This window comes from Pogona vitticeps, chromosome 2 (genome assembly GCF_051106095.1).
Source record: "Pogona vitticeps strain Pit_001003342236 chromosome 2, PviZW2.1, whole genome shotgun sequence".
Lineage (NCBI taxonomy): Eukaryota > Metazoa > Chordata > Lepidosauria > Squamata > Agamidae > Pogona > Pogona vitticeps.
The window spans coordinates 139,032,968-139,060,004 of NC_135784.1; the positions used below are offsets into that span (position 1 = coordinate 139,032,968).

General features: G+C 42.8%; 1 protein-coding gene across 2 annotated transcripts in view; it reads left to right on the forward strand.

Annotated features, from left to right (window-relative positions):
• Positions 1-8,585: 8,585 nt before the first annotated feature.
• The window catches only part of FASN (fatty acid synthase), a 69,116-nt gene continuing 50,664 nt past the window's right edge, over positions 8,586-27,037 (forward strand). Inside the window, exons 1-5 of one of the 2 annotated variants that reach the window (XM_020814654.3) lie at positions 8,586-8,798; positions 21,481-21,621; positions 23,299-23,451; positions 24,149-24,322; positions 24,819-25,019. In XM_020814654.3, the coding sequence (XP_020670313.3) occupies positions 21,495-21,621; positions 23,299-23,451; positions 24,149-24,322; positions 24,819-25,019 (655 nt within the window). In that variant the 5' untranslated portion in view covers positions 8,586-8,798; positions 21,481-21,494. Of the gene's footprint in view, positions 8,799-8,828; positions 8,907-21,480; positions 21,622-23,298; positions 23,452-24,148; positions 24,323-24,818; positions 25,020-27,037 lie in introns of those variants that run through there. The other variant, XM_078384249.1, reaches the window with a different exon arrangement.

The window sequence follows — 27,037 nt, forward strand, 5'->3', positions numbered from 1 at the left end:
TCTCTCACACACTACTCCTCACTCTAATTGCCCCCTCTCTTGCATGCTTTCTCTTTCTCCTTAAATGAGAAAGCATTTTCACAGCAAATCATACAGTGCTTTGCTTTTTGCATGTTCCCTTTACCTTGTACAACACACCCACTTGGGTAGGAGGCTGTTCTTAAAAAATGGACTGAGGGAAGAGAGACTTTGTGGAGGCATGTGAGTACTAGCGCTGCTTTTGTGTGTGCATGTGCATGCATGCACTTGAGCTCATACTCCCTTGAGAGGCTAGAAACATATGAAATACTGGAGTACTGTATTTAAATCAATGTCAATAAGGAAAGAAGAAGAGAAATATAAGCTAGTTTAGAGATTTATAAGTACAAATAAATGACAATCAAGAGCGAATGAAGTTGCAAAAAAAATAAGTACATATTTTCATATGAGATGGGAACACAAGTATATGCTAAAATTTGGCATTTGGGATTCAAGGAAATAAATGTCTTAAAACAGGAGGCAGGTAATTGAACAATTAGAGAATTTGCATTCATGAAGGCTTTCGCGGCCAGGATCTAATGGTTGTTGTGGGATTTTTGGGCTCTTTGGCCGTGTTCTGAAGGTTGTATAATCTCTCCTCCTTATCACAACAAAACACCCACAACAAAAACACACTGACCACCATAATTACCTAATCTCCTGAAAAGGACAAAATCTGGTCCCACAGCCATAATACTCAACTCCCAAACAAACTACACCAGAGTGCTGCTCCTGTCCTCTGAAGATGCCGGCCACAGAGACTGGTGAAACATTAGGAAGAACAACCTTCAGAACACAGCCAAAGAGCCCGAAAAACCCACAACAACAAGTAGAGAATTTGTTTCCAATTTGTTAACAGCAGCAACACCAATTATTGCTAGGAACTGGAAAATGGCTCATAGTATTTTGTTATAATTGAATGGCATAGGGGATTCTGGGGTATAACAATTAATAATACACTTATATGTGATATATGAGTTAAGAGGTGGCAATTGGCAGATATGTGTTTGTAGACATATGGGGAGACTTTATAAATTTTGTATTAATAAAGGGGAAGGGGCAAGCTTAACTCAAGAGCCTGTACAATTTTGGGAAGGGGGCTCCACAAGGGTAGGTAGTATAGGCATGTTTTCCCGAATGATCCCAGTGGTGGGTACATTATGTATATAGACTTTGTTTTAGTTTTTCTTTATTAGATTTTTATTAGTTGTTTAAATGTTTTAGATGTGTTATTTCTTTGTATTTTTTAATAAAATTTTTAATGCTACTTCAGTGTGAAATACCAGATGATCTCATCCAGCAGTTGCATGTAGATGTTAAAGATCATGGGAATCAAAACTGAAATCTGTAATTGTGAAGTAAACACACTAAAAGGTCTACTTCCATACCACCAGTGGCTGGAGTAAACTTCCAGGTACAAACAGAACCACTGAAACAGTATGCATTGTAGAATTTCAGAGACTCATACAAGCATATTGAGGAGGGACTTTTAAACTGCCCTGTTTGAGGTGCCTGGGATGAATCTTTGTTGTAATGAGGCATTTATCATATCTGGAATCCAGTTAGATGTTTTAAAACTGGGTAGTAGCAAGAGTTGAGCAGGCTGTACTTATGATCTCAGAACCTCTGTCTATTATTTTCTTGAAATCATGAAAGACAGATGAAGTGCTAGATGATTGGAGGAGGACTAACATTGTCCCTATCTGCAAAAAAACAGGAACTGGGGAACTACTGACCATAGTTATCCTGCCATAAATTCCAGATAAATTCTGGAGCAGATTATAAAGTGGTCACTCTGCAAGCACGTTCAAAACAATGCATTAATAACTAGAAATCAACAAGGATTTGTCAATAACAAATCCTGCCAGGCCAATCTTATCTCATTTTTTGATCAGGTAACCTCTCTGGTAGATGGCAGGGATGCTATAGATGTAATATATCTTGACATCAACAAAGTATCCCATGATATTCTGATCAACAAACCAACTAGGTATAGGCTGGATAGAACAACTGTAAGGTGGATAAACAGTTGTTTACAGAATCATACTCAAAGAGTGCTTATCAATGGCTCCTTCTCAAAACGGGAGGAGTAACAAATGGCTCAGTCCTGGGCCTGGTACTCTTCAACCTTTTTGTTAATTACTTGGATGAGGGGATGCAGGGAATACTTATCAGATTTGTCACTGACTGAACATTGAGTGGAATATCTAATACCTTAGAAAATAGGAACAAGATTCAAAAGATCTTGAAAGCCTGGAGCACTGGGGTGAAAACAACAGGATAAAATTTAACGAAGGTAAGTACAAAGTTCTACACTTGGGAGAAGGGAGAACCAAACACACAGTAAAAAGATGGAAGGTACTTGGCTCAGTGGTATTATGAGTGATCTGGAATTGTTGTAGATCACAAGCTGAATATCAACCAATAGTGCAATATGGCTGCAAAAAAGGCCAGTGCTATTTCAGGCTACATTAACAGAAGTATAGTCTTTACTACCTAAATCTCATTAGATACTAGTCCCCTTCTATTCAGCACTGGTTAGGCCTCATCTACTGTGTCCAGTTCTGGACACCACACTAAGAAGGATGTCAATAGTGGAGCAAGTTCAGAGGAGGGCAATAACGAAGATTAGAGGATTGGAAACCAAGCCCTATGGGAAAAGACTGAAAGAACTGGGCATATTTAGCCTTGAGAAAAGAAGACTGAGAGGAGATATGATACCACTTTTCAGATACTTGAAAGGTCGTACAAAGGAGGAACAGAATCTGTTCTCAATCATCCCAAGGTACAGGATATATAATAATGGACACAAGTTACAGGAAGCCAGATTTCGGCTGAATATCAAGAAAAATTTCTTAACAGTATGACAATGGAAACAATTATCTTGGGAGGTTGTGAGTGCTCGAATGTTCAAGGCGTTCAGGAGAACGCCAGAACAGAAAATCTGTCTGATCTGCTTTCATTTAGATTCCTGCACTGAGCACTGGGTTGGACTCAATGGCCTTATAGTCACCTTCCAAATAAGTTATTCTATGATTCTATGAAAATATATGGTCTATGTCCTCAGAATGCAGCAACTGAAATTCATCCCACGGAATGGAACTGGAAATTCCCCAAGAACATTTGAAAATCCCTCCAGTTCATCTCTAAGACACACTATAAGAGATCCATATTCCTGCAGAGTGTAATAGAAATTGCTAGTCTAACCTTCATTTGGAAATTGTCTTAAGAGATGAGTAGTAAGCAATCCATCACATCCAAACTAATACATTATTGTTGAGTTAAGAACACCATTGTGAATGAGAATGCAACATATGCATGCTGGCATCAATGAAGTCCTGAGCTGCCACAAACAAGGCAGTCTTGATGTGAATGTTTATATCCATCAGAACAACAAAACTTGGTAACCTTAATCAGTTAAATTACAAAGGGTGGCTAGTGAGGTGATCCATACATAATATTGAGGACCACACAGCCTTTTCCTTGTTCTTTCTCCACCATTAGACTTGTTCCTCTGTCCCTCCTACCTGTCACCAGGTACAAATACAGTACAGTACTTGAAACTAGAGCTCATCCAAACAGGAATTCTAGACAAGAAGCTGGGATTAATTACAGAATACTGTAACTCCTGCTGCCCCAACCTGTATGATTGCTGCACTGAGAATCTGGGTAAACATGCTTGGCAGATTGAGCCAAGCAAAGAAATTAACTACTACTTAAAGGATATAACCTTCAGAGGATTTTAGAAATTGAGATAAAACAAGAAATATAACTATTAAGAATTAAATTACAGTGGTGCCTCGCACAACGAGCGCCCCGTAGAGCGATGAATTCACTCTACGGTGACGCTTTTGCGATCGCTAATGCGATTGCAGAGCGATGCCCCCAATGGGCGAAAATCACAGAGCGAAGGTCGGTAAGCGGTTCGCTTACCGACCTTCGCTTTGCGACCCGCCGATCAGCTGTTCTGCAGCTTCAAAATGGCTGCCGGAACAGCCGAAATGGCCAGCCACAGCGTTTTTGCGCCCTTGGTAAGCAAGGGGAGGGCGCGAAAACGCTGCCGGAACAGCTGAAATGGCTGCGCGCAGCGTTTTCGCGCTCTCCCCTTGCTTACCAAGGGCGCAAAAACGCTGCAGCCAGCCATTTCGGCTGTTCCGGCGGCCATTTTGGACCCGCCGGACAGCTGATCGCAGCCATTTTCACGCCCTCGTTCAGCGAGGGGAGGGCTCGAAAATGGCTCTGGCCATCGGAGAAACATCGCTGAACGGTGAGTACAGCAGCCGATTGGAACGCATTAAACACTGTTTAATGCGTTCCAATGGGCTTTTTCACCCCGCTCAGCGATGTTTCACACAGCGAGGGTTAATCCGGGATGGATTAACCTCGCTGTGCGAGGCACCACTGTATATCTGTCCCATCCATTCCTTTCCTCCAAAAATTTTACCAATTTTTTTACTATGACACTGGGAATTACAGAACGTCCTAATGTTCTATAGCTAATTTTCTGAATGTAACAGGAAATAGGAAGCCTTTCCTGTCAAAATAGGATAAAAATGCTGAGAATTAAATGCTTTAAATCAGTGGTTCTTAACCTTTTTGAAAGAAACGCCCCCTTGGGCCGTTGAGGAAGTTATCATTGCCCCTCACGGCGATATTTATTTATTTATTTATTCAAGAAAGACACTTAAGTCCAATGACTCCTGAAAATAAAATTCAACAGCCAGCCAGCCACAACAGGGCAACAAGAAAAGCCGGAAAAACTGCCGAATTCCCACCCACCCAGGATGGACCCGAGCCAGCCCTGTCCCTAGAAATCCTGCCGCGCCACCCCAAACCAACCTGTTTCTCTCCGCGCTTCCCTTGCAATGGGTGGGAAGGTGGGCAGGAAGGCAGGATGGAAAAACAGGGCTCATTTCTCCCTCCCCACCCGGGTGCGAGGCATCACTTCACCAGGCGTGGACGGGGATCCGAGAGACACTTTCCTTCCACCAAATCCACACTCGGTGCTCCCCTAAGGGAGAAAGGTGAGATGTGGCAGGCAGAAAGAGCTGGAATGTCTGGTGGCGGCGGCACTGGAACCACTGCCAGCACCGTGGCTGCAGCCGCCTTCACAGGTTTGGCTCACTCCAGCGCTCCCCTACCGCCCCCTTTTGTTCCGCCGCCCCCATGCTGCCCCTTTTCGTTCTACTGCCTCCCTGAGAAATGAAATTGCCCCCTGGGGGGCATTATTGCCCATGTTAAGAACCACTGCTTTAAATAACATAAATAGGATTGCTTCTAAAAAAAAGTTTTGAAACAATATGATGGAATGAAATTTTTCTTCCTTTCTTACAAAGTATGTCAGTGTGAAGAAGCCTGCAATAGCATCTTCAATCACTAGGTGGAATACTTTCCTAAGTGGAGTTTTTAATTTTTGTAGTCAAGTTTAAAGAGGGCAGAACAATCCATAGGAACATAATTATGGAGCATATATTTTTCCTGCTTGCCATGAGCAGCTTTCCCATTGGCATAACCCCTCCCTCATTGGACTCTGGAAGTATGCATGACAGAAGACACACCATAGTGTCCTAAGTGCTGTAACCTACTCTGATGGGACCCCAAACTCTACAAAACCAATATTAATTAAATGTAAGTGACTTTCATGAGCAATTTAATATAACAGGGAATAAATAATAGGATTTGGGAACTTGCTGTTTTGTTTGTTTCTAGATGTGTATCTACAAATTATGAAAACATGATACTGTTATTTCAATGGGCCCATGCAACATGCATGGTTCTCCCTTATTTTATCTCCATGGCAGCCCTGAAAGTTATGTTAGGGTGAGAAAGCCAAAAATGTTACCACTTAGAAGGGCCCATGCTGCTCTGGAGAGCTCCTACCATGGGCCAGAGCAGTTATTTCTGGCTCCAAAGCCAGCTATTTTTTGAATTTGTGGCTCTGAGGAATCCATAGAGTCAGGCACTAACTAAAACAAGCCTCTGAAAGCTGGATCTAGCAGCATGCAAGGGTGCCACCGCTAGCATTAGCTTCCGCTGACTAACTTTATTGCTGCAGCTGGGGGGGTGGTGGCAAAAAGTTTGGTTGGGTGTGTTTACATTGCCACATGTGACTGTATATGTAAATGATTTGGGGGTAACCCTCAAACAATATAAGGGGGGCACTTTACTTCCCACCTCATATGGTGGGATTGCTTGGACTGATCCAGATTTGAAGGTGCCTGTCCTCAAGAGAGTAAAAGGAGCAAGCAAGAGTAATTCATAGTTCTCTCTCTCTCTCTCTCTCTTTCTCTTGAATCCTCAGTCTCACTTCTTTTGAGTGTCACTTGTAAAGTCTGCTTAAGATGAAACCAGTCTTGTGGTATGAACTGGAGTCCACTTCATCAGCTGTAGACACATTTTGGAGAGGAAGTGGGTGCCTGCTTTGTTGCACCACAATTGCTACCAGGAGTGCTGCATGTGGGGGCAGCAAGTGGGAGGCTAGGTATAAGCCCAGAGATCACCAATGTCCTGGGAGCCAGTAGTGTCGGGAGCCAGACCTCAGAAGTCTAGCAGAGTATCTTCCTGCGAGCAGAGAGAAAGAGTGAGCAAGATTATACAGTGTTCTCAGCCTCAAGCGGTGAAAGCAGCACTACCCACAAAATTATTATCCACAAACGCAGTGAGGTAAAGAATAGAGGAACAGAGGCTGTGGTGAGTTGTGAGGAAGGAGTTGGTCGTCCCCAGCCATAAGGATCTCTAGTTAGCGGCCCTCTTAAGCCCCTAGAGGTCTGTCTGGGGGAAAATACAGTCCCTAGAGCGCATTTCACTGCGCCGGAGTCTGTCTTAGGTGGACTGAACTGTAGTAACCGAGGAAGCTCGCACTCTTGTGAGGTGAATGACCTGAAATAAGCCACAATTCGCAGGCGCGCCTTGCATCACCGCGAGCTTCATTTCCTAAACAGAGCCATCCCCCTCGCGCAGTCACCATATCACCCTATCTCCTAGCAACACCCACACAGCCTCGGAGATTGGCAGAGCCCCATACACTCCTACATCCCCCGGCCTCCTGATTGGACGCCTCCATCAATGGCTGAGAGCCCTAAAGGGGGAAACGGGCTGCCTCTCTTTTGTACCTTTCGCTCGCCGGGTGTTTCAGGGGAAGAACTCGGTCAGAGTGTAACGAGCCGAGCAACGCGCCCGCGTTCCTCTCCGGGGCCACCAGTTGCTTCCCGAGAGAGCGAGTCTGCGGCCCATTGAGGCCCGCCCGAGCACTGGGAGACAAATCTGAGGGGATAAGCCTAATTAGTACGTCTTTCTCTTCCCAGCGAGAGCCGCACACAACAGCAGCCCGGCGGGCGGGCAGGCAGGCAGGCAGGCGGAGGAAAGGAATTAATTACGCTCCTTTCCCAGGCTTCACGGCCCTGTTTGTGTACCATTAGGGGAGTGATAAGCACATAAGCACCGTCAGCTCTCCCTCAAAGCCAGGTCAACCGGAGGCAGGATGCGAATGTCTCCCTATACGCATCTCGGAGCGAAGTTTTCGCAGCAGCCAGCTCGTTTCCCAACTGCGCGGCATTCTTCCCGCTAAAAAGGCCTTCTTTCCTTTTATTTTTTTTTCCTCCTCACAAACTGGGCCCCAAACGACAGAAATGTCCTTAAATGAAACGTTTTTGGGTTTTACGGCGACACAAACCCTGGCGCTTCCTCCTCGCGTGCCCTGCAGCGAAGCAGCTTAAAGGAAACACCCGCCTCCTTCAAGCAAGGCTGAAGGAAGAATACACAGCCGTCCGTCCGTCCCTCCTTCGCGCGTTTGCCACACACGGCCAACGGGTGGCGCTACCGAGTCCCGGCACGAAATAGGGACTGGGGACAAACGGGTCCCTTCCCTGCTGAGCCCCCCCCCCCCAAAATCGCCAGTGGGCACAGTAGGGAGTGTGCGTTTTACCCCCTAATTCCCAGGTGCCGGTGATTCAATCCGGCCCCATAGCTTCATAAAACAGACTTCATATCCAAAACGAGAGCCGGGCGACCACCTTGCCCCGTCTCGTTTGCCGCCCGCAGGGGTCGGGGGCACGTCAGATTGAAGGGCGTCGGGGAAGAGAATTGGGCAGACGGGCGGCCTTGGGAGTGATCGTGGATGGGGGGCACCGAGAGAGAGAGAGAGAGCCTGCGTTGCTTGACCCCGCGAGCGAGCCAGCCAGCCAGCCAGCCAGCCATGCGCGCCACTCCTGCCCCGCCTGATTCCTGCCTGGCACCGCTGCCCAGGCGCCCGGGGTATGGGGCAGCGCGTGCTCCCGGGGCGCTACTCTTTACCTCCTTTTCTCCCTTCGGCGATCGCGAGAGGCTCTCGTGAGCCAGGGGGCTGGCATTGCCCCAAGCTCTGCGCCGGGGAAGCCCAGCTCCGGCTCTCATTGGACTGCGGCGAGGAGCAAAATTGTCAGCCCATGTGGCGTGGCCACCGGAGGTGGTGGCTGTTTAAATAGGCGTTTGGGAGCTAGAGGGAGACAGTGAGAAAGGGACTGGGAGCGCACAGACGCGCACACACGCCCGGCGAAGCCAGCCTCAGTGCGCATCAAACGCCCGAAGAGGAAAGAAAGAAAGAGCCAGCCAGCCAGCCAACCAACCAGAGAGGCAGCTCGCCAGCCGGCGGCAGGAGTACCAGAGGCACAGCGCGCCTCTCTCTCTCTCTCTCTCTCTCGCCCCTTCGCCAGCCTTCAGCGGGTGCCGCATCCTCTCTCTCTCCCCAGCACGGATCCCGTGTGGCCAGCCAAGCATCTAGCCGACCCCAAGGCCCTGAGCAGGTGATCATCCCCGAAGGGCCCCGGAGGCGGGGGGGGTGGGGTGGGGGGAGGGAGGAAGCCGGCAGCGATTCCTTGCAGGAAACGAGCGAAGGCGCCCCGAGAGCTGAGGTAGGGCAGCGGGCCGGGGCGCAGATAGACCCTCCGGCGCTGGGAGCGAGCGAGGGTGGGTGGGGAGGCTTTGTGGTCCCTCCGGACTCTTTTTCTCTCTCTCTCTCTATTCGGACCCCCCGCCGCCGCCGCCGCCACTCCCCTGCCCTCCCCTCTCGCCCTCGCCCTTCTCCCAGCGCGCAGCCGAGGGCCGGAAAACCGGCGGCGCCTCTTCTCCAGCGCGTCCCATTCCCATCACCTTCTGGCGCAAAATGGTCTCGGGCGAATCTCAGGCAGCGACGGCGCCTCGCTTCTGAATGAAGGAGTTGGGCCTGAGCGGCCGCCTGGGCAGGGGAGCCTCAAGTTCAGGTGCGGAGGCCTTTCGGTAACGGAGGCGGAGGCCTTTCGGGCGGAGGGGGGGAAGTCTCTCCGCTCTCCGAAGGAGGTTACATTCCCCCCCCCCCCCAGGCAGGCAGGCCGTCGGCTAAGGCGCTTTCAGCCGGAGCCGGCGCGAGATTCCGGCTTCAGGCGGGGACGGGGGGGGGGCCTTCGGGAGGCGGGAGCCCTCCCTCCAAAATGGGAGCCAAAGCTGCGTCTTTGAGGGATGGCTCGAAGAGGGAAGGACCTCTTTGTTTCCTGCCAAAGGACAAAACGACCACCTCCTGCCGTTTTGTCCTAAGGTGCGTTAGGAGCCCGCGCCGTGGAAGTGAGGAAGGGATGAGAGAGAGAGAGAGAGAGGTGTGATTCCCGGAGGCTGTGGCATAAAAAGGAGGAGTATTTGCCAAGAGGGGAGATGGAGGCTTAAGCCTTGCTGCAATGTGAGCGTTCTGCATCCAGCCATTTTGATACCAAGCGGGAAAGACGGTGGCCGCAGGCAAACCCATTCTTTCAGGCAGGACTGAGGAAAAGAAAGGGACTCTTTCTCTCCCTTGCTTCCAGGCTCTTATCTTGCCTTTAGGTTGGTATCTAGAAGGCCCCATCTAGAAGGGGAAGGCAGATGCCCTGAAAGAGAACGTATGATCTTCTGTGCCTGTTGTGGTACTAGGAAATGAGGGCATCAGACATCATTTCTCCTTCATTACACCCAACTGTAGCCTTTAATTTATTCTCAGGTGACTTTAAAAAAATTAAGGAATTCCTTCTGAATGTTTAGGAGGAAATACTTCCCCCTCCCTTCCTGGAAAGGTACATTCTCTATAAGTGAAATTCCTCCAATTGTTCTAAATATATATATATTGTATCCAGCTTCCACAGCTGACATCACCATGTTATGTCCTTATTCTATTCTGACATTTCCAGAGCATAGGGATGTGTCCGAAATTCAGTGAACTGGGTGGTTTAAAATTACAGTTAGTTAATTTCATTACATCCAGCATAAAAGCTAGCAAAAGGTATCTCTCCAATTTCTTTACTTTTAAATGGTGTTGTAAAGTAAGCAGTCCGTGCTATCACAGAGGCTTTGGAGACACAAAGCTTCCATTTTCAGGGAAGGAGGGCAACTGGCACCCCTTTTGCTAAGACAGATTTACACTGTAGTTGCCTATACGGTATATTCTTAGCTCTCCAGTGCCTGCTTATCACCAAAACTGAAGCAAGATTCAGAGCGGATCTAGTGGGAAACGAATAACATTTCCCTTCTTGGATACATGTGTTAAGCCTCCTATATTTAGAATAAATCTGAAAGCTATGAGCACTTTTTTAAAAAATGCTCCTTGAAGTGGGGCAAATTTGTATGGACAAAGGTTTCCTTCTCCCTCTGGAACTAGCTTAGGCAAGGAAACTCAACTTTCTAATCTACAAACAATTTGGTCAAAGTTGGACTTAAACAGAAACAGGGCTTTCTTTGGCTGCAGTGAAACTGGCACACTAATCCTGATCTGCTTGCAACATTGTGATAAAATTATTGTAACACTAGTTTCAATTGTTTAATTGTTTACATTTCATTTAATGTTGAGCTTTAATGCAAGGCATATTTATGCTTTGCACAATTATTAAAGAGCAAATTCAACTGCATGAAACAGGCCTTATTGCTGAGTAAACCTGAATACAGCCGCATAGTAGCAACTCATTCCTATGACATTTAACTGAGAAGCAAATTCTAGTTAGTTGAATGGGTCTGACTTCTAAGCAGTCTGTTTTTGAATAGTATTGCATTAGAATGGCATCCTGAACACACATGCCTGGAAATAAATAACAAGCACACTCAAATGGGACTTTTTAGAGTTTTTCAATTACTGGAGACTTTTAAGCATCTGAAAATGAGTGCTGTGAACACATGAAACAAAGTTGTATGCAATTTCATAATCGTAAGTAGATCAGATGAAGTTTGGGGATAATAAAAGAGAGCTCTCAGAAATCTTTGTGAAAACATTAAGATCATTGGTGACATGCTATAAAGTAAATACATAACATTTCTTCATCACTGGTGGTAACATGCAGCAAATAGATTCAAAACAAACTACTTTAATTAAAGTTCCAGACAAAGGTATAGTTTATTTACTTAAAATTGTCAAGACAGAAGTATAGAACATTTCTTTAAATTAATTCCTCTTTCATTGCTGATTTTTTAATTGAAAATAAATGATGTTTCATACCTTTCTTATAAGGTATGCTGGCAGATTCCATCTCAGAAAAGGATAAACTAAAACTCCTGAAAGAAAAGAGAATGGATGCATTTAGAAGTCATGATAAACCATACCCATTTCCAGTGAAGTAACTATGTTAGCCTGTTTCAGCATGTACAGCAAAATAAAAAACAAAAGAGTTGTGTCTCCTTAAAGATCAACCAAATAATTTCCATGCAAGCTTTCACAACATGAAAGGGAATTTTGATCCAGGAAACAAATTGGTCAGTCTTTAAGTTGACACAAAACTTTTGTTTTTATTTTTGCCATACATGTTAAAATATACTGTAGCTTCAGTTTTAAATTAATGGCAGCACATCATGTCATAGGAACCCAACAAACCATGGTTAATCTTAACTATGATTTGTTTGAAACAAGTCAGCCTTTTTTCAATTGGTTTTTAAAAAATATAACGTAATAATTATTAACTACAGTCAGAGATTTGGATGTCATGCCAGTTGTGATAAATTTAAATCAGAAATGAAAGCTTTCAAACTCCTCATTATGGTCATAACAGAAAATGATATGGAAGAGGAGGAGGACACATGGCAGGAGGACGGGGGATTGCAGACCCCGCCATGTTATTAGAGTGAGACAACTGCCTCAAGGCAGCAGATGCTGGGATGTATTTCTGAGACTCAGCCCTGTCAGCTTCTCCAGTCTTTTCACCCAGATCCTTCCTCTCTGTTGGAGGACAGAGCTGTGTGTTTTCAAAGAAGTAGCCTGTTCAAGCATAATAGCCAAAAAATTAGAACAAAAATATAATAGGTGAAAATATTAAGGCACCTTAAAGACTAACTGTGATATTTTAAGGTAAACTTTCATGGATCAAGTCCACCTGGTCATGGGGCCATGTAAATGCAAATATGACAGAGAACGTGGACTTAATCCACAAAAGTTCACATTAAAATATAGCAGTTAAACGGTAAGGTGCTACAACTTTTTAAAAAATCTCTTGGGGTTCTTTGTTTGCTTGTTTGTTTTGTTTGTCTGATGGAGCTGCGTGTAGTACGTCATTAGCCCTACACCCTGTTATGTAGCTTCCTTCCCGGTTTCAGATATAGTAGATATCCCAAGGCTGAGGCAAAGTTTATCAGCTATTGCTGTTGAGTGTTCTGCCATAACATTCTTCCGTTCAAGCAACATGTCCCAGGGCCTCTTTCAGGAACCTAGCCCAGTAGCTCAGAAAGAACCTGGTCATAGTGGTCAGCTGGCGTTGGATGATTTCTGGGTGTATCATACTGTCTGCCCTGCCTCCCCTGAACTAGCCTGTTGCCCTTGAGCCCAGCACAAAACTCTGTTTCATCTGTAGTATTGCTGTTAAGATTGAATTGCATGTATACAATATGGAGTGGGATTTAGTAGGGTCTTGGATTTCACCTAAGGAAGAGAAAGGATCTTGGACCAGTCCTGAGGAAGATGGGAGTCATTGTCATTGTGCTGTTCCTGGCTTATCATGATGTACAGATGTGGCCAATATGTTAAAATGAACAAAAATTTGTGTATACAGTTTTCAGAATCTTTCAGAGTGAAGGATGTAAGCAACTGAGAGCAAAGACCTGCTTAAATTTAAATGGCAGGATGTTTTGTGATGTTAAAAGTTGCACTTTTCAGTACAGTTACTAGTAGGAAGAGACCAGAACACTTTGTGAATGTAGTGTAACACGTAAAGAGTTGATCTGGGACTCAAGAAACCTGGGTTCAAATTTCCATGGAAACTCCCTGGAGAGGTGACAATGGTAAAACTACTCCTTGACTATCTCACATACCTTGAAAATGCAGTATCCTCTCACATCAGAAGCAACTTGGTGGTCCATAACAAGTTTTAAGTTGTAGGAAGTTGCCCTTTGCTGTGCAGTTTCCAGAAAGAAACAGTGGCACATTTTGATATCTTTGAAAGGCCAAAGCAGACTAGTATTTAAAATAAATAAATAAAATATAGCTCAGCGCAGTTGAAGTAGAATGTCTATAGTCAAAGTACTGTGATGAAACAAAGAACTGTTCGTGAGCAATACCAATGAGAATAACAGGTTATTATGAATAGGAAAATTAACGAGTTAGCACAGTGCCACATGACTGAAAATTATTGTGTAAATAAATGAGGTTATAATTATGGCTTTGCAATGTTGAGGCCTCATCTGGATTATTTCAGGGCAGAATATGAAGAAATCCTTTCGGACACAGCAATAGGGAACATAACACTGCATCTTAGAGAAATCTGATGAAAGAGCCAAGACTGTCAAAAGCTATCTGGATACATTGCAAGGCTCTTTCCAGTAAAAAGGAGCATTTAATGATAATAAGGAGAAGAAGCTGTAATGGGCATGATAGTTAAATTTATGAAGAAGGGAATATCAGCAGAAAACCAGTCTGGTGGCAGTTAAAGAATTATTCACAGAAAGTTCAATTACTTACAGTGGAAAATCCAAAGAACCAGTTCGCATATTATTTGTTCTGTACTTAAGCAGACCTAATGTTCCCTGAGTACTCATGCACATTACTAAATGCAACAAGGGAATCAACCCAGGAAGGACATACTGTACTTGGCAAATAATCCTCTGATTGCATTTTCTAGGCAAAGTGTTGCTTTGATTATGGGAGGTACTACTGTACTAGTCTTCTCTAACATCACTGAATTCATGCATTATGCCCTCCATCCAAAAGCATACTCTGAGGACTGCTCAGGTGCATCTTGTGTAAACCTGCCCTGAGAAGCTACATAATTAACATCTACTTTCTTTGCCCCATTATAGATCTGTTGTGCTTATTTCCTGTGTTTACTTAAGCACAGGTATATATAATGAGCAGGTGATGGAATGCTATGAATAGGCTATACCTCCTTTGCTTTCTGTCTTATCACTCTCCTCTCTGTGGCCTACTTCAGAACAGACCGAGGCATTTTGCTGCCTGAAGCAAAAGAGTAAATTGCTCTCACCAAGTTTAAGTGCACCATGCTCCTCAACATCCATAGTGATGGCTTTTAATAGCTATTTATTCCAGTTCAACAGTCCTTCCTTCCTTCCTTCCTTCTGCTGCAACACAATTGCTCAGTCCTTCTTTGACCTGTTGACTGGCTTCTTCACTCAAGTAGTAGTGGTAGCTCACTTTAGAGAGTGGCTAGTCAAGTACTGGATGTCTATTCCATTTATAGCAGGTCCAACCGTGCCATCTCTGCCCATCTCTTCTAGGCGAGCAACAACCAGCGTAGTGGGAGTTATTTGAGCTAGTGTTGCTGCGGCAGATAGGGCATTTGACCATGTATGATGCGCCTATGCACCCACTGGTTAGCTGTTTGGCTGGTAGGCTGGGTGGCCAGCTGGCAGCTGAGTAAAAGCAAAGTAGGTAGACTACTCTCATCCTACTCCTCTCCTTTTGCCAGGGACTGTGGAAGAAGGCTGAGCATGTGAGCTGAGAGGTTTCCAGATTTGATAGTACAATTACAATACTCTTAGAACTGGACAGCTGGAAAGAACCCTATGGATCATCAAGTCTAACCCTTGTCAAGGAGACGCAGTAGGGGAATCAAACCTTCAACCTCTGGCTCCACAGACAGATTACCTAAACCACTGAGCTATTCAGCAGTTCTATAACATCTTTTCCAGTTGCCTCACACTGTATCTGCCATTTGTAACAAACTACTTGGGAAAAGAGTGATGGGCAGCAGAGATTGCTGCAACATGATCTGTTATGAGCTGCTCACTATCTGGTAAAAAGGAGGCCACAAGAATGGGAAAATGATGGCCTGACAGCACCTTTGCTTGATCTGGTGCCTGAAACCAGCACCTCATTTTACCTCTTAATCGAGACGATTCCTGTCTCAAATCCAGAGTTTCATACTGGTCTCTGATTCAGTTTGAATCTTCTTATCTAATTGTTACAACACTCTGTCATGATGAGGCTGCAATCACATTGGGGCAGGGACTCTCTTTGTTCTGTAACAAACTATAAATAAGCTTAGCTCAGTAGTAATAATGTTGTGCAACTCTGCAAGATCAGATAAGTGACAGATTAAGATGCCAGGGAAGGCCAAAAATGTGCCATCTTTAAAGGCAATGTTTCCTGCCATAGATTTGATGGAGCAAGAGTGGGTCAGTCTAATAAAACCTTGCTCTTAGAAAACGTCTAAAACTGAACTTGGAGGCTGATGAGAGTTTTTGTGAGGGTTAAAATAGCTGGACAGATACTCAAGTGTTGCACATGATGTATACTCAAAGTGTCATGGAAAGACACAAAAGCACATATGACTAAGCATTGCATTGATTTGATTGTCAAACACCAAATGTATCTGCAAACTTTGTTTCTAGAGCTAAATGAGTACAGTATATGATGCCTATTTTCTGTTACTTTTGGGTCTCTGAAAATGTATTGTCTCTTTTCAGGCAGTGTTTTGGAGTCATTCGTTTTGCACCCAACTCTACATTCACTCTCTATTTTATTGTATCATTGAGGCTGATGGAAACGTTTCTCTTTTGTTCTTGTAATCTCTTTGGCTTTCACTGCCTCAATTCAGAAAGTCAAGTGACTGAAATTCCTGCTGAGTAGAACAATATTTCTCAACTTTTTTTCTAGTATACATTATCCAAAGACCATGGAAGATTTAGAAATGCCATGTAAGCAGATTGATCATCTTATGAAGCACAGGGTCCGCCCGGTGATAGGTTTATCTAGTCCACATCTAGTCTGTATAAGCAAGAACTAGTGTATTCTGGTGAGGTGGATTGATATAGAAAACCACTTCCATATGAAGTTTAAAAATCTGTCATGGCTCCAGATCATATGAAAGTGGATTTGCATCAGCGTAATTAGAGTATTTAGAGTACATTGGTCTTTTCCTAAAGACAGAGTGTTTACATTGTGTCTACAAGTTCCTTTGTGATTTAGTTACCCATATATAGCTCCACATTTCATATAAAAGCAAAAAGCAAAGCGTGCTGCTTATATACCACCACATATGGCTTAAAGCATTCTCTGGGTGGTCTACAAGTTAGTTATGCAGGCTAGACACTGCCCTCCTAGCAAGCTGGGTACTCATTTTACCGACTTCGGAATGATAGAAAGGCCAAGTCAACCTTGAACCATCTACCTGGGATTGAACCCTGGGTTGTGAGCACAGTTTTAGCTGCAGTACAACAGTTTAACCACTGTGCCATGAGGCTCTTGTAGTTCCAAATGAATGATGCTGGATTTTTGTGTGTGACAATATCATGTTATCCAAATTGTGAGTGTGCTGCTTCAATCAGTGGCTGAAAGGCCTAATACGTAACCTCATGCATGTCACTGCACGAAGTGTTTAGTGTCCCTTTATCCTAAAGCCTTAGCAGATGATTCAGGCGTGAGTTGTAAAATTCAAGAAAATATAGAGCCAATGTAGTACTAATAGGAGTGTTATACAGGATACATTTGTTCATTTGACCATTATTTCCTCAAATGATACAGCTAGACATATATTAAGATCAAACGTCCCTAGCCTAGTCCTTCCAGATGGATGTGACTACACCATCCATCAGCCCCAGGCAGCATGTTGTCTGAAGTTGATGAGAGATGTACTCCCAAACATCTGGAGGGTACCATACTGGGAAAGGTAAGATCAGGTGAGTTATCTTGCTAGATCAAGCCAAAGTCTTTTAAGTTTACTGTCTCCAGAAGAAGCCAACCAGTTGCCTCTGGAAGTTCCCAAACATGGCATGAAGGTAGCAACCATATACTGCCAACCTCTGGAATACAAGATAATTTGTGTCTCAGTGTGGGAAATAATTTTAGCTATATTTCAGTAATCCAAGTAACTGTTTATTCTGCAGACGTCATTTGTCCTTCTAATGTGAGCTGTGTTAACTACAAACCTAAAAATTTAGCATCCTCTCAGAACTGGCAAAGGTTTGTAGCATTTTGCAGAACAAAATGCCATCACAGACATATAATGGACAGGTATATTCAAGGTTCCTGGTTAATACACTCAGAATACCTCACACTGTGCTTTTCATGAGAAAGATATGGCAAAATTTGACTGACTTTTTTTTTTGCAGTCACCAAAACTATGTTTAATAAACATGCCCCATATATGATCCTACTTGCCATTTTCGCTCCAGCGTATTGGGCAAGAAACTCCTGGTCTTGTGCTAAAGTTGAATTTTTGTATCAACTAGGAATCCTAAATTGCTCTGTCAGTTTCAACTTCAGATGAAAAGAGTAGGCTCTGCTTCACAAAAAAACTTACTAATCAGTTTTTTAGTCTTCAGTGTGCTAGAAGACCCTTTGCCTTTTTTTCCCAGGCCCTTCCCCTGGAAGTAGTAAATCTGTATATGCTGTTTCATCACCGTGGATTTCTTTCTCAGGTATACCTGAAGCCTAGTTTCAGAGAGAAGGACACATAGGAAAGAGGAGGAATCACTGTATGAATGCCTGTTGAGTAAGTTTAGCAGTTCAGAGGTAACTGCACCCCAGTTGTAGGTCACAGGATCACCTCTGAACAATTTCTGTGGATGGGCCATCCATCTAGGGAGCGGCTTCAGGGATAGCTCCCGCCATGGTATGAAAAAAGAATGGCAGAAATAGCACTCAATAGCTAGAGGGGAAAAGGTTGTCCCAAAAAGAGTCCAGACTAATGGTAGCTGAATACTTGATAGACTGCAGCAGAGTGGGCAAAATGTGGCCCTCTAAATGTTCTCAGAGTATCATGCACATCAGGCCTAGCTGGGGTAGCCTGTGTTGAGCATTGTTGGCAGTTGTAGCCCAACAACATTTGCCTCCCTCTGCACAAAACAGTAAGAGGTTACAATGAACCCATCTTACCCATTCGAAGCATGCATCACGTGGCAGTGAAGCAGCTGCAACTCCCATCATCCTGGTTATGAATTTGGGAAGAGACCCAGTGTTGATACCAGAGAAATGTGGAATGCTCATCTTATGTCGAAGAGAGCACATGGACCAGTTAAAAGAGCCCCTAGTGTGGAACTGCTCTGTGCACCATATGTGGTTGTGTGCATGTAGGTGCCACCACGTTTGAAATACACATGAGGCAGGGGAAGGGCAAAGGCAGAAGGCATTATATCACCCCTATCAACAGTGGTGTTGCACATTACACCTTTAATGTGTAAGAGCTTGGAAGGATGACTTCCTATTGATAATTGTCAAGCACGGGCTGCAATCCTGCTCTTAAGAACATCAGGGAGGGTGTTTTTATGTGAGCAGGCTTGCAGCAAATTGTATAGGACTGAGTATATAGTTTCAGTTGTATCGTTCTACAATGATTCATTTGCCAGAAAGTGTCCCTGTCCCAATACTTATCAAAGTACATACCGTCCCCATTTCTAATGGCATTTGCGATTTTGTGGGAGGATCATGTCTCTGAGAAAACTTTATTTCTTGTAAAAGTACAAGCAGATCCTCTCTCCCTAGCTAGTGTTTCAGTTATAAATGTCCTAAATGACAGAAATCTCTGTCTTCACTTCTGATATTATTTTATGCACTTCATGTGTATGCATGTTTCATTTGGGACTAGAGATGGAAACAAATTGGTGGTTCGTGCTGATTTGCAGGTGATGGCGGCCAAACAGGTGTGTTCCATGGTTTGGTGCCCTGCCCTCTCCAGTGGGCGCCCACTTGGACGTAGCATCTTGGCTTCCCTGCCCCTCCTCCTCCAGGCACTACCTCTAAGGGGGCACTTGCTGGAGGGTGATTTTGACCAAATTACTGTTTTTTGGACAGGAAGTTTGGGACAGACATTTGGGCACCCAACCGACACAAACTACTGAACTGGCAATTTCTGCCCTTTTCTATGTTAGGACCTTTTTATAAAAAAGCTTCCCTAATGAAACATGGAATACGTTTTGAGGGGAAAAGATAATAAAGTACTGATCATAGAAACAGTCTTAACAATCAGTGGAAGAAAAACGTATCAGGAATACCTGACAAGAACCCCAGAAGGGGAAAACATCTCATGACTCATAAACAGCGATAAAATTGCTAAATGTAGCTGTCGCTTTCTTTCAACAATTTACAATAACTTATTTGGTCTTTACAAAAATCATCTGAACGAGTATACTTACCTACTGCTAGGGAACCTAAAAATGTTTTAAAAGAACAGCCCAATATTAAATCAAAAATTACATGAAAAAGAGATCCCCACTTTGCTGACAAAATACAGTATTGTTAATGAATACTGTGGAACAGTAGTAAAACTATAAGTTCATTGTTTAGATTTTGGCTTCATTATACTTAGTTGTTCAGCCATGACCCCTTCACCCGCTCTATACAAGTCTTAGGTCAGATGTTGATAAGTTGTGACATTCCAGCTGTTGGACTACAGCTTCCATCGGATTCTGGCATCCTAGCCAAGATGATAGGACCTTTGTATAGAAAAGCTTTGTGGGAGCATCATGTCTCTGAGAAAACTTTATTTCTTGTAAAAGAAACAATATCTAGAAGTTCACAAGTCATCCACCTTTGCTCTAAGCTGAGCTCAGGGCTCCTCCCCTCCCAGCAAAGATGGCACAGACAGCTGCCAAGCCCTAGAAAGGCAGCTGCACCCTCTCTGTATAGATTGGCTTTGTCTGTGTGGGGAGACAGCTCAATCTCCCACAGCCATAGTTAAATGTGCTAAAAGTTACAAAGCTGACTACTGATTTGGTATCAGACCCAAATTTTGCCAAAAAAAATTGGCTAGTTTCTTTAGTTTTGGGATCTGAACTTCAAAATGTAAAACTAAAACCAATTTGAATTCTCTTTTGTTTCTTTTGCCTGTATTTTCAGTAATCATGTCAACCAATCCATTGCCCAGATATGTCACAGACAGCCAAATGGTATGCTGGCTATTGTTATTCAGATTCTCTAGATGTTTCAGCATTTTTTTTTCACTGATCTCTTTTGTAAGCAAAAATTACCCCTCCTGGCTGAAATCATTCTTACCTTGAAATATTTTCTCAGGGAACTCAATAGGATTACTAAGTGAAGAAATTTGCATTGTTATTTTCCACTTTGTTGCATATTTTAAAAATACCACTAATTTTATTGCCAAAGCCATTCTGTTCACTCTTGATTTCATTAATTTCTAATTTAAACTATTAGTATATCGGTGTTTGCTCAATTTGCTTGGATTCAACTAAACCATAACAATTTCTAAACCATAACAAGTATTTGCAGCACAGTCCTCTATATGGCTACTCATAATAAGTTCCAAGAAAGCTAACTGGTTTAATGTGTCTATGGAAACTATTATTCAGATCAAACGCCAACTGTATATGCAGCTAGATGTGTGATCTGCATCTATGCTGGCTAAAAGCAGACTAAAATTAATAAAGATCAATAAAATATTTAGACACACAGCAATAATGATGCAGGACAAGAGGTACAGTACATTACTGGGGAGAACAGCAAAAGTTGCAAATGTTTGACCAAATTACTGTTTTTTGGACAGGAAGTTTGGGACAGAATATATCATGGTGTATCTGGATTTAGGATAGACTGTCCAGTGTATATGTGTACTGTATTAGTGTGGGCATCATTGCAACCTGCTTCCCCCATAATTTGTCTGCCTATAGTATTTATTGTGAGTTAGGTTCATGCTTTACACTCCTAGTATGGAGTCACCCACCATGAATCAAAAACACTTTGAGCTACGTTCTTCTTCCTCAGTTTGAAGAGTTTGTTTCTCTTTGCTATTGAACTAGTAGCTTTTCACTGGCTTTGATGATTTGCTTCTCTCATTTTATTGAGTCACTGATTTAAGGATCAGAATTTAGGATCTCCAAACTCATGAATATATGAATACTTGCAACCACTTATTAAACATGTTCTGGTGTGGTATTGTTCTGCAGGTCTAGCTTTAAAAGAATGTGAATTGCTACACCTAACTGATAGGAAGTGATTATTTTTTTCCTACCAATGCTATCTTTGTTTTGGGGGGGGGATTGTACTTGTTTGCACCATCCAGTTCTACTGCCTATATCTGACTTTTCCTCTCTGTTTTCTTTCAGAGACAAGCTCAGCAATGGAGGAAGTGGTGATTGCAGGCATAGCAGGGAAACTTCCAGAGTCTGAAAACTTACAGGAGTTCTGGGAAAACTTGATCAATGGAGTGGACATGGTCACAGAAGATGACCGGCGATGGAAACCAGGTGGGTTGAGTCACTCTGAATTGTTGTCAGGAATACAATAGAGCAGTGGTCCCCAACCTTGGGCCTCCAGATGTTCTTGGACTATAACTCCCAGAAGGCTTCACCACCAACTCTGCTGGCCAGGATTTCTGGGAGTTGAAGTCCAAGAACATCTGGAGGCCCAAGGTTGGGGACCACTGCAATAGAGAATATTTAGGGTTATCAAGTTGATCTGCCTGCCAGAAACAGGACATCCACAAAACCTGAAAGGACTGATCAGTGCCTTCAGTAGATATCTGGAAGTGATGCTGTGAGCATTTTCATTTGGTACTTCTGCCTCAGAACATGAATTGACTAAAATTAATCCAACCAAATCCTTGAGTGCAAAACCAAGTTGGCTTCCAGCAATAACAATTCCATAATGCACTTGGACAAAATTTCCTTGCATGAATCTTTAGACCTATGCAGTCCTTGCCTTATAGAGCATGGATGGAGAGAAGCAGTTAGCTCTGACTTCTTTATCTCTTTATTTCATTAATTTATATAATGTCAAGTTCCAAACCTGAGATAGTGTAACATTACATAATAAAATGGCAGGCCCTAAGGGTCAAGAAAAATGTGTCTTATTCATGAGAACGGGCACAGTTAATGACCATACTCTCTGGTAGGGGGCATCTGACTTTTTGGGGCCAGTGTGCATGCATATTCAAAAAATGCCATAGGCACGGTTGCAAAATCACAGATATTAGGAGAGTACTTTGTGGTTACAGAGAGAGGTATTGGTGCCCATAAGTGTAATGTTGCCTACCACCATCTTCATGGCTAGGAAGCCTATTGAGGGCCCTCAGTTTGGGTTTCTCTGCAGAATAAAACAGGACTTTTATGGACAGAGGAAGTCAGCCCTTTATCATCACAGCCTTTGAACTCTTTTGGATATATCTAAAATAAATGTTATGGGCTAAATCCCCATAGAGAAGACCCACCTGGTATTGAAACCAATGGGGTTCATATTGGTTGTGCCAGTTTCAAGTTCCACTGATATAAACCAGTGGACTCTCAACCGTGTCTTTATCTAAATCTATAATGTTTGTTTCTGTTAACAGAAAATAACCAATATGTTCAGAATCATGGAATTTGAAAATAAATTCTATGCTGCTACCATTACAAACAATAGGAGTGATTTTGTTGACAGAACTTCTTCCATTGACAGAACCAGGAGCAAGCGGCTCTTTCTCTTCAAATCAACCCGGCGCCCCCCTATCCAACACCTAAACTTGTTTCAGAGGGCTGTGAAACTCTCAAGAGCTGACTATTAGGGATCAAGAAAGGATGCAGGGTTGAGGGACGGAAAGGAAAGGAAGAAAATTAAGTTGTAGCATCATACAATCACCAATAGTGATACTGGAGTCTGAACTTAATTTTAAATCATCTGATTGAAGATTGCTGGCTCATCCATAAATATTATTCTTTTGAAGTACTCAGGCTGGTGTGTACTTCATAACAAGGTGTCTGTACCTTCCATCTTCTTGCTACCCTGTTCCCTAGATCTTCTGAAATGTAGAAGAAGCAGTGACATGTAGAATAAATAAATACCATTGCCGCATGATTTCTAATTATATCTTTTTCTTCAGTAATTGTATCGTACATGGAACATATGGTTAACATTGGCTTGTTTCTTTTTTAAATTTTTTTTTTAAGGAATCTATGGACTGCCCAGAAGAAATGGAAAACTCAAGGACATCAGCAAATTTGATGCCTCCTTTTTCGGAGTTCATCCAAAGCAGGCTCACACAATGGACCCCCAACTCCGTCTGCTGCTTGAAGTCTCTTACGAAGCCATTTTGGATGGTGGTGAGCAAAGAGTCTAGAATTGTCTGTTCCACTTATTCTCAGCTACAGGGGCATGACCCCCAAGGGTGTGTCAGGATTTTCAGCAGAGGCAGGTGTAGTTTGAAAAAAAAAAGTGTTCAATCAATCCTATAACTTCAATTAATATTTTTTTAAAAAGAGATTGAGATATGTAAATGTAGAAAATACTTATGTTTTTATTTGTTTTTAGTCACAGTACTCACATTTTAAGATAAAATTACTGAGAAAGGCAAGTTTGAAAAGGAGCATGAAACCCTTTTTAAAAAATCAGTGAGAGCATAGGTCTGAAAAGATGGAGAAACACTGTTTTTCACAGAGGTATAATCCTGTTAGGCTGTACTGATTGCAGTATGGGTCTCCTGTGATTAAGCTGCATCACTTCTAGAATCTATTGATCAATACAAACCAACATTAGTTAATAGTTCTTTTTTCCCCCCATGCCTTAATTCCATAGTTTGAAAAAAAAAAAAAGATTTTTGGAGCAGAATTTTTAACAAACCCTAGCTGTCATGCTGATTAAGGGATTTTGAGACTTATAGTCCCCCCAAAATGACTATTCATTGTTAGTTAGACTGATTGATTTTTGCAGAAGTCAGATGGTAAGTGTTTTTAGAATTTCAGTGAGTTGTTATTCAGTGGTTCAATACAGTAGCATCAAGTTCACTTTCTCCTCTCCTAGGTATGAATCCAGCTGCCCTTCGGGGTACAGATACAGGTGTGTGGATTGGTGTGAGTGGGTCAGAAGCAGGTGAAGCATTTAGTGTAGACCCTGAACAGCTGCTGGGCTACAGTATGACTGGCTGTCAACGTGCTATGTTTGCCAACAGAATTTCCTACTTCTTTGACTTCAAAGGTATGTGTGCAGAGGGTCAGGTCTGTGGTCTGCAAATATCTGTTCAGTGCTTGCAAAGTCACAGATTCTACTAGGTTAGACAGGAGGATACAGTTCTTCCACAGATGAGATTTTAAAGTAGGTAAATAGGAACTGTGTCAGCGTTTGTAGTGGAAGTATTATGTGTATTAGGTGTAGAGATCATGCATTCTTTGTGGGCCTTTTGCAGTTTTTACCTGGAGGGTTCATTACAGCCATGTTTGGAAATAACAGCATTTGACAAAATCAAATACAAATATACCTTCTTTGTAGACATGTTTTGGTTAAACCAAGCTGGCATCCCTAATAACATTTCATCTTCATTATACTAATATATATCTTCATGAATAAGGAGCCTTTTACGCAAGACAGCTAACTAGAACAGGGTAGTTTTGATGTGAATAGGAAAACTAAGAAGGCAAAGCAAATCATGGTGTGTTTTTCTCCCCCTTCCCCCATATGTCTCGTGTTCCTAAAGGCCCAAGTATGTCCATAGACACAGCATGCTCCTCTGGCCTTGTGGCTCTGGATAGTGCATACAAGGCAATCAGCAGTGGGGAATGCGAATCAGCCCTTGTAGGAGGAGTCAACCTCATCCTGAAGCCCAACACCTCCGTACAGTTCATGAAGCTTGGCATGCTTAGTCCTGAAGGTGCCTGCAAATCCTTTGATGCTTCAGGTAAAGAATTTGCTTTCATATTTAACCATGTTTTGGAAGAACGTAACATTAGTAGAAGTTTATCATTTGAGGTTCTTATGGTATTTTTTAAAAAATTTGCAACACTGTTCCCATCATGGGTGACAAAACATTGGAATGATAAGGGCATACAGTGGTGCCTCGCTTAACGATTGCCCCGCATTATGACAAAATCGCTATAGGACGATATTTTGCTATCACAACTGCGATCGCAAAACGATGGTCTAAATAGGGTTTTTCACTTTGTGATGATCGGTTCCCTGCTTCGGGAATCGATTCTTCACAAAACAATGTTTTTTTAACAGCTGATTGGCGGTTTCCAAATGCCCACCGGGTGCTAAAAATGGCTCCCCGCTGTGTTTAGGGATGGATTCCTTGCTAAACAGGCAGCGAAAATGGCCACCATATGGAGGATCTTCGCTGGGCGGTGAGTTTTTACCCCATTAGAACGCATTGAATGGGTTTCAGTGCATTTCAATGGGGTTTTTAATTTCATTTAACGATGTTTTCGCTTAACGGCGATTTTCCTGGAACGGATTATCATCGTTAAACGAGGCACCACTGTATTTCTGTGTATAACAAAGGTTGGTACCCAGGTCTTCCAGAGTGTCTCACTTTTGGTTTATGGCTTGCTTGCTTGCTTATCTGTCTGTCTATCTATCAATCTATTTATTTATTTATTTATTTATTTATTTATTTCCATTCCTTGGCTTTAATTTAAATTAGCCTTCAGAAAAAGATAGGGAAAGCATTACTGTTATTTCAATGAATTCCAGCAATAATTAATAGTTTTCATTTTTACTAGAAGAAAAGAGCCAGGTTGCGTGGCCCTGAGCAAGCTGTAAAGTCCCAGGGTTTCCCCATACGAGAATGGCAAACTGCTTCTGAGTGCTCTCTACTTGGAAAACCCTGAGTATAGAGTTGCCATAAGACACAAATGACTTGATGACACACTATTATTTATTTATTTATTTATTTATTTATTTATTTATTTATTTATTTATTTATTTATTTATTTATTTATTTATTTATTTATTTATTTATTTATTTATTAAGAGTTGTGTTGTGGTTTTTAGTAAAACCAGGTATGAAAATTAGGAGGGAATGGCAGCTTGTTTTTGAAATATGAAAGCCTCCTGTAGTATTATTTTTTTGTTTTCATGGCACCTGCCTCTTCAGTAAGAAAGCCACAAAGATAGAAGGATGCAATTTCTGCATATAATTCTATGAACCTCACAAGGTCCTGTCAGAATAAATTTAATAACAAACTATAGCTCCAGATCCAGAGGTTGGGAGTTCAGTCCCCCACTGTGCCTCCTTGAGAGGAGCTGGACTCAATGAACCATATGAACTCTTCCAGCTGTGCAGTTCTAGGATGATGATGATGATGCCAATTATAAATAAAACATTTCAGGCAGATCTGAGAGAAAATACTCAGTAGCAGTGAACCTCAGCCCGGTTTTTTAAAATGAGAAAATCTGCTTAGAATAAGATATTGGCCCAAGTCCCGCTGCATAAAATTATGTTTGTGGAAGTCAAACGGCATGTCTTCCAGTGGCTTCTCATTGGCAATTAGCAAGTTTTGATTTTCAGACAAACACCAATTCAGTGGACTGGCACATGCTGGAAAAATCTGAGTGAAGACCAACATGCCCTCTAAGCTATATGTGCTTGCGCATGCACAGATATCCCATCAGGGCTGCGCACTGGCAGCTGGTGTTCTCACTCCTTTAGTTCCAGTTTTGGTTGTACCCCCATGCACATAGTGCGAGGCTCTCACACAGCAATGCAGAAAATTAGAGGGAACATTGGTGGAGACTCATTGACTGGAAGCATGAAGCCCCTGTCAGTTCTGCCATTTGTCTTCTCCAGGTGCTAGTTATGCAATAGGATTTTGGCCATTATTGGTATCTTAAGGTTATTTGAGTTTGAGGAATGATACAAACAAGTTCATTACTGTGGAAAACAATAATCTGATTAACTGGGGAAATATAAATTCA